Source organism: Panthera pardus, unplaced genomic scaffold, assembly GCF_024362965.1.
Source record: "Panthera pardus isolate Hobbes unplaced genomic scaffold, ASM2436296v1 HiC_scaffold_13, whole genome shotgun sequence".
Lineage (NCBI taxonomy): Eukaryota > Metazoa > Chordata > Mammalia > Carnivora > Felidae > Panthera > Panthera pardus.
In genome coordinates, this window is record NW_026526688.1 from 51094876 (window position 1) to 51107541 (window position 12666).

Sequence of the window (12666 nt, forward strand, 5' to 3'; positions counted from 1 at the left end):
GTATCAGACTTAGATATTTTGGCAATCTGATGTGCAAGAAATATTTTGCTGTTATTTTTGTTCATTGATTACTTAGTGAGTTTACCCATCCTTTTTTTTTTTTTAATTTAATGTTTATTTATTTTTGAGAGAGAGACAGAGTTTGAGTGGGGTAGGTGCAGAGAGAGAGGGAGACACAGAATCTGAAGCAGGCTCCAGGCTCTGAGCTGTCAGCAGAGAGCCTGACGTGGGGCTTGAACTCACGGACCATGAGATCATGACTTGAGCCAAAGTCGGATGGTTAACTGACTGAGCCACCCAAGTGCCCTTTACCCATCCTTTTTTAAAAAATGTTTATTTATTTTGAGGAAGAGAGAGTTTGTGCGCCCACATGAGTTGGGGAGGGGCAGAGAGAGAGAGAGAGAGAGAGAGAGAGAGAAAGAGAGAGAGAGCATCCCAAGCATTCTCCGTGCTGTCAGAGCAGAGCCTGACACAGGTTTCATTCCACGAACCATGAGATCATAACCTGAGCCAAAATCAAGAGTTGGACGCTGGATGCTTAACCAACTGAGCCACCCAGGTCCCTGCACATCCTTTTATATCCATAATTTAGGTTTCCTTTTCTTTGTATTCTCTATTCATACTCTTGGCACGTTTTTCTTTTAGTTTCATTCTTACTAATTTGTAATATATTTATTACAAATATAGTACAGTTCTTTATTACACGGGTTAAAATATCTTCTTCAATCTTTGACTTGTTAATTTTCCTTATGGCAGCTTTTGAAATCAGCCATGGTATATGTTTGACAAATTAGAATAGTTCCATTTTTTATTTTCAGAGATGATTTTAGTGGTACTACTTACAATCCATGCTTTTGGATGTGGCAGGGAGGGCTAATGAGACTAACATTTCTTTTAATGTACCAGAATTGTATCTCCTTAATTTTAACATCTGGAGGATAAAATTTCTTAATTTCCACATAGACTGTTGGTAAGGTGAAGTCAGGGGCAGGTTCTGAGCACCAATCATTGAATTAATGACTATTGTGAAGTTTTATTTTGTTATTTGCATAGCCTCTTACAGCACACCGATAACATGGGCACATTCCCATTGCATCAGCAGCCTTAGCAGATAGGATTTCTCGAGTCCTTAGAATGTTCTGTTGATCTTATTACAGTGATTTCTATACAGTGAATAATCGCGGTGCAGTAAGCACTTTCTCCTTTCTCTAACCAGTCATCTTGCCAACAAAATAACTTAATTGAGAAATGCAAACTGTTGGGGCAAGTGGAATTGAGTTGTGGCTGAGGCTCTTTGGGTATCTTTTGTTGTGCAATCAAGTAGCACTTATTCACCAACTTTCCTTGCTGTCCTGCCTAAAAAAATCCTACCTAATCTCCCAAATCATTTTGTAAAACAAAAGAACACACAGAAGATTGAGAAACCAGGAGGACTGGGGGAGTGCTGGGTAGTAGGGCCCTCCCTCTTCTTTCCTTGCTAGTTACTATTTATATGTGAACTGCTTTGATAACTATATATAATCATAATTCTGTTTTAAAATCTGAGTGTGAAAGTATGCTCTCTTCACTATACTGGCAGGCATTTTGCATATTCAGGCCATTTGGCACCCATGCCCATAAGATGATAGTTTGTCGTAACCAAGGGTCAAGTTCTAGGTAGAAATGAACAACTGATGGAAAACTGGCCTGCAATCCAAATCTTCTTTTCTTTTTTAATTTTATTTACATTTATTTATTTATTTTGAATGAGAAAGAGAGCTAAAGTAAGGTAAGGGCAGAGAGAGAGGGAGGGAGAGAGAGAATCCCAAGTAGGCTCTGTCCTATCAGCAAGGAGCCCGATGTAGGGCTTGACCCCACAAACCATGAGATCATGACCTGAGCTGAAATCAAGAGTTGGTCACTTAACTGACTGAACCACCCAGGTGCCCTGCAAGTCCAAATCTTAAGGAAAAGCTCCTGGTCTGGATTTTGCAGATTTGCCTTTCTTAAGGGCAGTGGCCTTATGCTTCCCTCAATGCATGTTCGCTTTCTTATACTTGCTTGCTATTTAGTGCAGTGAATGAGCCTCAGACAACACAGAAGGAAACCAGCTGAATGTCCTGTCACTGGCTGAACTTTGATCAAAGTCTTCCTTCTTCCACTTACTGAATTCTTCCCTGGAATCAGCAGTTGGCATCAGTCACCATCTCTGTACAACTCCTTAACTATTTAAAAGTTTTATGGAAAACTTCAATAAAGAATGTGTGAAAAGATTATCCTTTGTTTAATTGCAAACTCTGTTTTTTCTATGTTACTTATGTTAGTATAATCCTCTGACACACACACACACACACACACACACACACACACACACACACACACATACACACACACACACATTTCAGGTGTGAGAAAATTGAGGCTCAGCGAAGTCAAGTGCCTGGCTTAGTGACAGCCTCAGGGCTCAAATCAAGTCTTCTGCCTCCAAATTCCTTGTTCATTCCATCATATGGCATTTGTTCACCCTGTGATGGGCTCGCTAGGAGAAGAGCAAGTTGCTACTATTATACTAGCCCTTCCCATATACCACTTGGGACTGTGTGCATAGGTCAGTCCCCTGCCCTCCATTCATTCGTTCAAGTGGTCAATCCATTTATGTAATATCTGAGTGTCTGTTAGAGCTAAGTGATGAGGATACAGTGATGGACCTACACACTGCCTTCATGGGGCTTCTTCACTGGTGAAGAAAGACCACACATAAATTCAATCAAGTGTAATGACAGGTATGACAGGAAAAGAAGAGGATCCTAGTTTAAAAAGCCTCTTTTCCTTCTTCAACATAAAGAGAGAATAAAAATTCAAGTATTTTAGAGAACATGGACCTCTTGGAATGTGAGACTCTTTTGCAGTTTTTTAATATGACACTGACTAGAGAGCCAGAGAATAAACAAAGAGTCCAGAATTTTAGAATGCTAGATATCATGTAGTTTGCTTTTTTGTAGCTGAACCAATGGGAGTCTCCTTTTTTAGCCTTCTGAGAAGCAGAACTAGAATTTCTGGGCAGCTGTTTCCCATGCCAAATAGCACCTAGCAAAGAGGTGCATAATAAATTATTCTGTGGGTCTCTGACTCAGAATATTCTCCTCACTTAGTCTTCTACCTGGATTCCTTTTAATGCTTTGGAATAACAGATCAGTAGAGATGAGCTTTGTTTGGCTATTTCTGGATGTAAGTGTTAGGAAAGAAAAAGAAAAAGAAAACCACAAAAACCCAATGTGCAGTTTAAATAAAGAAAAATGAGTTTTATTTCCAAGAGAGCTTTTGCCATTTTATTAATGCTTATTCTCCTTTAGAGAGCTCATTATTGAACGGAGTGTGACAGTAGTTTACCATGGTGAATGTGTCTTGTCTGGGCCAGGGGATGAATTAGAGCGTTGATAAAGGCCAGAGGAGGGGGCGGAACTGTACCTAAATTACCCCTAGATAGTTGCCAAGCTATTCTACTTTTTTAAAGACCTCTAGAGAGCATCCTTAATCGCCTCCAGTTTCCCTTTTCAGTGTTTAATACCTTTGCTGTCAGGAAATTCTTCCTCATATTTAACCCAATTTTCCCTTGCCACAGCTCGATCCCATTTCTCTTGTTGTCCTTGGCGGTGACAGGATAGCAGGTCATTATCTTGTTGGTAATATCCTTAATGTCCTTGAAGGGCATCGGGAAGTTTCTCCTAAGCATACACGATCCCCAGTGAAATGAAACATGTTCCTTTTCTCTCCCCCCACCCCCTTCTCAAGGGTCCTATTTGGAAATATAATCTTTGACATTTTGCACTTAAGTATCTGGTCTAAATATTCACACCAGGCCTGTCTTGAGACATCCATTGGTTCCATTCTTATTCCAAGAGCAAGATTGTTCGGTCGCTTCCCTTGCTATTGGTTCATTCCACTGGCTGGTCTTTGCTGCCTGCCCTCTAGGTGTGAGGTGCCATTCTGGAGGCTGAAGGGGGTGTGACAAGGAGTTTCTGTCTCTGACTTACACTTACAAAGAGGGACTGTGGTGCTTCTCACCATTCATAATCTCACCACAGACTGACAGTTCATGGATTGGGCCTGCTCTTTTCTCTTTTCCATGAAAATATTTTATTCCAGTTCACATTTTGGTACATTTAGTACCTTTTCCTCAGAAATATACGGTGTGTCAATGAAGTTGGCAGTATCTGGCTATTAGTGTGCTCCTCCCTCTTGATTTAATTTTATGAATGCCACAAGGGAAGTTGGAACATACAAACTTTGCTTCACAAGTGATGGGTGAACATGTGTGTTTCCCATGGATTTCTGAACCATCCTCACAAGGGGGTGTGATTGATCTTTTATCTCCCCAGCACTTCTCAGAAACATGTGACATGTTTTAAGCAAACTTCATGACCGTTGGTTGGTTGTCAAGTGAGTTGTTGGGAAATTTACTTTATTTTGTGGTTGTTGGTTTCTGTCTCCTTATTCCTTTCACCTAAACACAAAAGCAGCTCAGAGCTTTTGCCTGGCTGCCAGTGTGGGCAGCCCTCCCACCTCGGCTGCCAAGCTTTTAGCAGATGAAATAAAAATCTATTTATAACTGGTCTCTGATGGGTTTCCTCCCTACCTGTGGTAGTGCTCCATCAGCAGGTGTACTGAACAGATGGAGAAAGGTTTTAATTTTTTCAGTTCAATTAGATCAACTCTCCAGGTTCAGACCAGCACATTCCCTTTTCTTACTTAGTTTCTTCCTCTTGGCATTAAAATTGTTGAGCATAGCAAAACACAAATTAAGACCAGGAGATGAAATGCATATAGTGCCTGCCTTTAAAATAAATACTCTGGCAAAGGAACCACATTTGACACTGGACAATGTATCAGTTTTAACCCTTCTCTCCCTAGCACCTAATTTTAATGTTATTTCAATTAATATTTGGAGTATGAAAATGCTGAAGTGTACACATGCTTTCTGTTTACTTATGTGCTTTTAGCGTTTGAATTTATACATTTTGAAAATCTATCATGCTGTTTCTGAAGAACAGTTTGTCTCTGATGGCAATTCAGTAAATATTGCGTAGAATTGAAATGAGGAGCTGAAGTCATTAATTTCATGACGTTCACTTGACATCTTTTTTCGCCGATGGTTGAGTTGTCCAGGATGTGATGAAATGGTAGCATGTCTGAACGTGACCTTACCTAGCTCTGGATTTTACCGTCACTGGCCAGTGTAAGATAGGTTGCCATCATTTCAGACTTCAGCATACTTCTAGGAATGTTCTGCTTACCACATTTGCCCTTAGTAGGTTCTATCATCTCTTATTCACAAGATCCTAGATTGCAGTTAATCCCTGGCCCTCGGATGTGAGGCCAAGGCTGACTGCCTCACTGAATGATTCACGCATTCAGCAGACATTTACTAAGCTCCTGCCCAGTGTTATGACATTGCTGTCACCGAGGCCCACATTTAGGCCACACTGTTTCCTCCAGCACCATCCCAATTATTTAGTTAATATCTATTTGTAGCTGGGTTTGAAACAAGCAAGATTCAGCCTATTTCAGTATATTTTTAATTCAGATATTAATAGAAACAGGCTCCTCTTCCCCTACCCCCTTTATTTTGCTCAATTCTTAATTGTTTTTGGGTAATTTTTTTTCACGGATGTGGATTGCCCAGATTTATGGCTTGCTCCCTAGCCTCTTTTCCCATCTTCTTGAAGGCCCAGTAGGATTCATATCAGGGGTGTCTGGAGCGAAGAGAAATTCAAATAAGTTACTGCTGGCTAGAAATAGGGTGAACGGTTTAGTTAGGAGAGACAGTGTGAATGAGAACCACCGCCGTTCCCTCATGTCATTGTCGGATGAGTGTATTTGAAGATTCTCTTTAGTTGTTTCCTGTACTTTTTTAAATGCCTCTCATATTTGGACAATAACTTAAATATTATCCAGCAAAACCACTCCTCTGATCCTTCTATCTCCTTTGCAGAATCTGTGTCAAGTGACTGTCTTGGTTTTCACAATAGAGATCTCGCTTTCTTCAAGGCTGGCTGACCTGTGCTATCTTTGGTAGGTTTTTCTATTAAGCTGTGATGCTGTGATCTTTCTTCCTATTACTTTCATGTGCTGATCCTCCTTGTACCTTTTGGGGTCACACAGAACAAAATCTAATTCCAACATGTGGCAGCCTTTCACACATTTGAAAAATATCCCTCTGTATTCAACCATTTATATATGACATGATTTAGCTGCGTGGCTTTCCTCTAACCCGCTCCAGTTTAGTGACTTCTTTATTACGGAGTGGCATGCACAACAGGGGGCAGCATTTTAGCCAGGTGCAGTCTGACAGGTGCCAGGAAAAGCCAGATCATCACTGTCCCAGTCGGAGGTCAAACAAGGCTGAAAGTTTCTTATTTGCTTGATTTGACTAAATAGAGCATCTTACTCCCCCAGTAGGACAACAGAGTTTCTCTCATATCCAGGGACAGGAGGAGTGTTTCTGGGCTGTGATGGATTCACTTTGATCATCTTGACCTGGCTTCTGTCATGCCTTGGTACCTGCTTACATGGCTGTATGATCATGGTATGCGGATGTGTGGTGAATGATGTTAAATGGGTGCCTAATGACAAATTTGGGGCCATTGGGAATGCTTCTGTGGCCTGTGAACATAAATCATTCCACCTCCCTCTGGCTCCTTCCTTCATTGCAATGCTACACCACTGCATAGTTTCTTTCTCATAGGGCCACCTAATCTTGTCTCTTTTTTTAAATACTTTGTAAAAACCAAAGCAATGGGATGCTAGGCTCTCAAAGTATATAAAATAGGTTCCCAGGTTAACTCTATCCATCTCTTCTCCTGTAGCAAGAAGAAACATCATAGGGAGGGACCATCAGACAGGCTTCTTGGTAATTTCTTTTTTTTTTTTCTTTTTTTTTTTTTTGCTTAGCATGAACATATCATGCATCATTTCCAAGGGGAAGGCAATATGACTGGGATGGGAGTATCTTAATGTGGAAGTGGTCAGTCTTTCCAGAGGTACCTGGCACAAGGTAGGCACTCTAAATGTTTGCTGAAGGAGTGAATGAGGCAGAAGCTTTTGTTCCATGTCATGGATACTATTGTTTCAAAAGCTACTGTGCCACGAAAATAGCAGAGTGTCCTTCAGCCTCCTTATGGGTCCTCACCTAATTACCACATTTAGGTGGCTCTAGAATAAAGATGTCTCAAATCTCTATTAAATATGTCAAATCCCCAAGCTGCCGTAGATTAATACTGTTTCTCTTTCAAATAGTTGCCTAATGGAGATTCAGCCATACCTAGTTTCCTTTAAACAGTACTCATTTAACAGATAGGTTTTGAATATTTTTCATGTGCTAGGTGTTATGCTGAGAACTGGATGCGGTGGAGAGCAAAAAATTCAGATCTCTGTCCTCAACACAGTGGGGGGAAAGACCAAATATCTATTACATAGGTGTGTGTGTGTGTGTGTGTGTGTGTGTGTGTGTGTGTAATATATCACCACAAATTGTAAAGTACAAGTTTCAGGAGCTATGAGAACATATATATATATATATATATATATATACACACACGTATATATATACTCATACACATATATATACACATATATGTGTGTGTATGTATATATATTTTATGTATATATATATATATTTTTAATTTTTACTTTTTGTATTTCAGAGAGAGAGAGAGAGAGAGAGAGAGAGAGCACCTGAGTGGGGGAGAGGGACAGAAGGAGAGAGAGAATCCTAAGCAGGCTCCACACTCAGCATGGAGCCTAACGGGGGGCTGGATCCCATGACCCTGGGATCATGACCTGAGCCAAAAACAAGAGTTGGACCCTCAGCCAAATGAGTCACCCAGGTGCCCCAGGGAAGATTGAGAACATATTTTTGAGCTACTACTATGTGCCAGGCATTTTGCTAAGTACTAGGATTAGATAGAGCAAGGATGTTAAAAAGGAAAAGAAATTTAACTAGGTAGAGTCTATCATAAGGAAACTAAAAATCCAGGTGCAGAGAAATAGAAACCATTATGGCACAATATGAGAAGTCCCATGAGAAGTGTTATGAGAAAAGGGCTATCCAATTACAGAGGTAGGAATGACCAATTCTTTGCTTCAATGAACTTGACATTTGAATCGGATCTTAAGTGATGAGTAGAATTGTATCAAGTGTAGAAACCAGAAAAAGATATTCCAGGTTCCAGTCAGGGAAAAGCGTAAGTGAAGACAGAGCCAAAACTACATGGGATACCTGGGGCCTGGCAAATAGTTCTGGGGGCTAGAGCATAGAGTGATGGGTGGAGTTCTAGAAGGTAAAGTGGGAAGGAGGTGGTGTACTTTGTTGAAGACCTAGAAAGTTAGGTCCTTGCTGTAGGGTAAACCTCAGATGCACAACCTCAGATACAGAGGACATAACAAGGAGAGTGCTATGTCAAACTCTGTAATTTGAAAATACTAGGTTAAATGGATGATTTTCTAAGAAAATAGAAAGTACCAAAATCTCCTTTAAAATAGGTAGGAGAACATAAGTAGGTAAAGAATAATGAAAGGCATAGAGAAAGCTGTTAAGAAATTAGGATCTAAAATGCCATTGGGATTATGTAGGTTATGAAAATCTTCCAGAACACAGGGAAAGAAGGAACATGTTCTTACTCATGTTATTAGATTGGAATAGCCTGTTAAGGACAGTCAGGATAAAAGCCCAAATGTAAGATGTTAGGAGTTTTAAAAAGAGAACTTTTAGTTTCTCAGTGGAGCCAGCACTGTGCTCCGTGTGCTATGTCCTTTGAACACACCATCTCATTTAAGCCTCACACGGCCCTTAGTGACTGCATATTCTGTGATTACTGGGGGAAACTGAGGCTTTAGTGAAGACTGGCTGGGCTCATTTCATCTGAGCATACAGCCTTTATTCCTCATGTTGTATTTTTGTGGTTGTTCTTTTTTCTTGGTCAGATTTGTCGGCAATTGGTCTACTTTATTATTCTTTTCAAAGACTCAGTCCGTAGGTTTATTTATTAATCCTAATAGATTTTTTCTTCTTTATTTGCATTTTGTTTGTTCCCTAATTCATCAGTCAGTTCTGATACCTAAGTCCCAGCTTTTATCAACATTCCTAGACTGCCTACTTATTTGAAAAGAATAATTTACCACTATCAGGTAGAGTTTACTTCAGAAACACAAGGATAGTTCAATATCAGGAAAGCTAGTATTGTAATGAATCGTGTTCATTCGTTAGAGGGAAAATTCTCTATGATCATCCTGATAGTTACTCAAAACCATTTGATTTAATCCAACATCTACTTTTCCTTACAAATAAAGAAACAAAAGCTCTTTGTAAATGAGATCTAGAAAGTGACTTTCTTCACACAATAGAGTATCTATAAAAAGTCATTAGCAATGTCAATTCCTTAGTGAAAAAAAACATTCCTACTAAAGTCATGACCAGATAAAATGCCTGGTATCTTCATAGTTATTCAACCTTATTTTAGAAATTTTAGCCTATGCCATAAACAATATAAAGAAGTAAATACAAATATTGGAAAGGAAGCAAACCTTTATTTTCAGTTATAACTACCTGGAAAGTTTCTGAAAAGATACTTGTTGAGTGTCTATCATGTGCTAAGCTCCCTCTTGCAAAACTTACAGTGTGTTGGGGAAGACATTCAACTAAATGCAATTCCAATTGCATTAAATTAATTAAATGCAATTAATTATTAAATTTTGAAAGTAATATTACATTTAAATTAGTAAATAATTAATTAAATTCCAAGGGAATGCAATTCTAGTATAGTGTTATAAATTCCATGATGGAGAAAACAAAGTGCTATGGGGCTTTCTTAACTTTGGAAGATTGGGGAAATTTTTCTGTTCTTCAAATTTGCCAAGTTCATTATTGCTTTTCACTGGTACCGTTTCCTCTGTCTGGAAACTATTGTCCTTGAACTTTTATGGCTGACTTCTTGGAATCCCCCAGGTCTCAGCCCAGGAGTCTCCTTTTCAGAGAGGTCCACCTTATCTAAAGCAGCCCCTCACCTCTACCAGTCACTCCTTCACTTTTTTTTTTTTTTTTTAATTTTATTCACAACAAGGTCACTCTCTGTAGTGGCTCATCTATTTGTTACTTGTTTATTGTCTTTTTCTACTCCCATCACTTAGAATGTAGGAACAGCACAAGAGTTTAGGAACCTTGTTGGTCTTGCTCACTGTTGTATCCTGAGTGGAGAACTGTGTCTTCACCTAGTAGGTGCTCACTAAATATTTGCTAGGTGAATGTTCTGGAAGACAAGGGGTGGAGATAGAGATGCCAGTTGGCAAAGAGGGCAGGTCCTGGGCTGGGTTGGACTGAATGTTTGTGTCCTCTCGACCCCACCAAATTCATATGTGGAAGCCAAATCCCCAATGTGATGGTATTAGAAGGTAGGGCAGTAACCTTTGGGAAGTAATTAGGTCATGAGAGTAGAATGCTATACCCTTATAGGAAGAGACACGAGAGAGCTTGCTTCCTCTTGCTCTACTCTTCACTATGTGAGGATACAACAAAAAGATAGCTATCAGAAAAGTGGGCTAGACTCACCAGACAGCAGATTAACTAGCACCTTGATTTTGGACTTCCTAGCCTCCAGAACTGTGAGAAATGAATGTTTGTTGTTGAAGCCACCCAGTCTGTGGTATGTTTGTTATAGCAGCCTGAGCTGGCTAATAACACAGAATATATGGCATTGATGAGGATAGTTTTTTTTTTTAACAGCTCTGTTGAGATATAATTAACATATAATATTGTATAAGTTTAAGATATACAAAATGATGTTACATGTTAGTTAACACATATAAGGCTAATTAACACATTCATCACCTCACATAGTTACCATTTTTTGTGTGTGTGGTGAGAACTTTTAAGTTCTATCTTAGCAACTTTCAAATATACAACACAGTACTGTAAACTATAGTCATCATGCTGTACATTACATCCCCGGAACTTATTTTAAAACTGGAAATTTGTACCCTCTTATCACCTTTGCCCTCTCAACCACTCCCCTCACCCTGTAACTACCAGTTTGCTCTCTGTTGCTATGAGGATTGTTTGTTTGTTTTAGCGTCTCCATGTAAGTGAGATCATACATACTTCGTCTCTCTCTGTCTGACTTATTTTACTTGGCATAATGCCCTTAAGGTCCATTTATATTGTTTTAAGTGGCAGAATTTCCTTTTTTAAATGGCTGACTAATGTTCTGTTGTGAGATAGATATATAGATATTTTCCGTCCATTGATAGACATGTAGGTTGTTTCCATATTTTGGCTATTGTGAATAATACTACAATAAACATGAAAGTGCAGATATCTCTTTGAGATAGTGATCTCCTTTCCTTCAGATATATACCCAGAAGTGAAATTGCTGGATCATACAGTAGTCCTATTTTTATTTTTTTTTGAAGAGCCTTCATATTGTTTTTCATAGTCACTGTACCAGTTTACATTCCTACTCACAGTGTGTTAGGGTTCCTTTTTCTTCACATCCTCATCAACACTTGTTATAGCTTGTCTTTTTGATGACAGCCATTCTAACAGGTGCAAGGTGATATCTCATGGTGGTTTTCATTTTCATTTCCCTGATGATAGTGATGTTGAACACCTTTTCATATACCTGTTGGCCATTTGTATATCTTCTTTGGAAAGATGTCACTGGCTGTTTTTTATCGAGTTATTCCCTCATTCATTCATTTATTCATTCATGCATGCATGCTATTATGTGAGTTCTTTATATATTTTGGATATTAACTCCTTATCAGATATGTAGTTTGCAAATATTTTCTCTCATTCCATAGGTAGGTTTTCATTTTGTCGATGGTCTCCTTTGCTGTGTAGAAGCTTTTTAGTTTGATCTAGTCCCATTTGTTTATTTTAGCTTCTGTTGCTTCTGCTTTTGGTGTCATATCCAGAAAAATCATTGCCAAGACCAATATCAAGGAGCTTTTTCCCTGTGTTTTCCTCTAGGATTTTTATGGTTTCAGGTCTCACATTTAGTCTTTAGTCCATTTCAAGTTAATTTTTGTGAATAGTATAAGATGGGGTCCAGTTTCGTTCTTTTGAGCGTGTTGTTTTGGTGCCATGTGTTTGTGAGTTTTCCAGCTTTTCTCTTCTACTCACTTTTAGTTTCATACCATTGTGGTCAGAAAAGATACTTTATATAATCTTTTTTTGTCTTCTTGAAAATGTTGAGACTTGTTTTGGGACTTAACATATGATCTATCCTAGAAAATGTCCCATGTACGTTTGGGAAGAATGTGTATTCTGCTATTATTGGGTGGAATGTTCTGTATGTGTCTGTTAGATACATTTGGTCTGTAGTGTTGTTCAAATCTGCAGTTTCCTTATTGATTCTCTGTCTGGATGATTTATCCATTGTTGAGAGTGGGGTATTAAAGCTCCCACTATTGTTGTGTTGCTGTTTATTTCTCCTTTTACTTCTTTTAGTATTTTGCTTCTTATAATTAGGTGCTCTAATGTTGTGTATATAAATATTTATAATTGTTATATTTTCTTGATGGGTTGACCCCTTTATAATTATATAATGATCTTCTTTGTCTCTTTTGATCATTTGAAGATTAAAGTCTATTTTGTCTATATAAGTATAACTATCACTGCTTTTTTTTGGATAC

At 38.8% G+C, this 12666-nt stretch overlaps 1 protein-coding gene across 5 annotated transcripts in view; it reads left to right on the top strand.

Moving 5' to 3' along the window:
* Positions 1 to 12666, top strand: part of MSRA (methionine sulfoxide reductase A) — a 451589-nt gene that overhangs the window by 58288 nt on the left and 380635 nt on the right. Inside the window, exon 1 of one of the 5 annotated variants that reach the window (XM_053901096.1) lies at positions 6514 to 6565. The exons of the other annotated variants lie outside the window; for them this stretch is intronic. Within the exon in view, the coding sequence (XP_053757071.1) occupies positions 6529 to 6565 (37 nt within the window). The 5' untranslated portion in view covers positions 6514 to 6528. Of the gene's footprint in view, positions 1 to 6513; positions 6566 to 12666 lie in introns of those variants that run through there. 5 annotated transcript variants of the gene reach the window in all.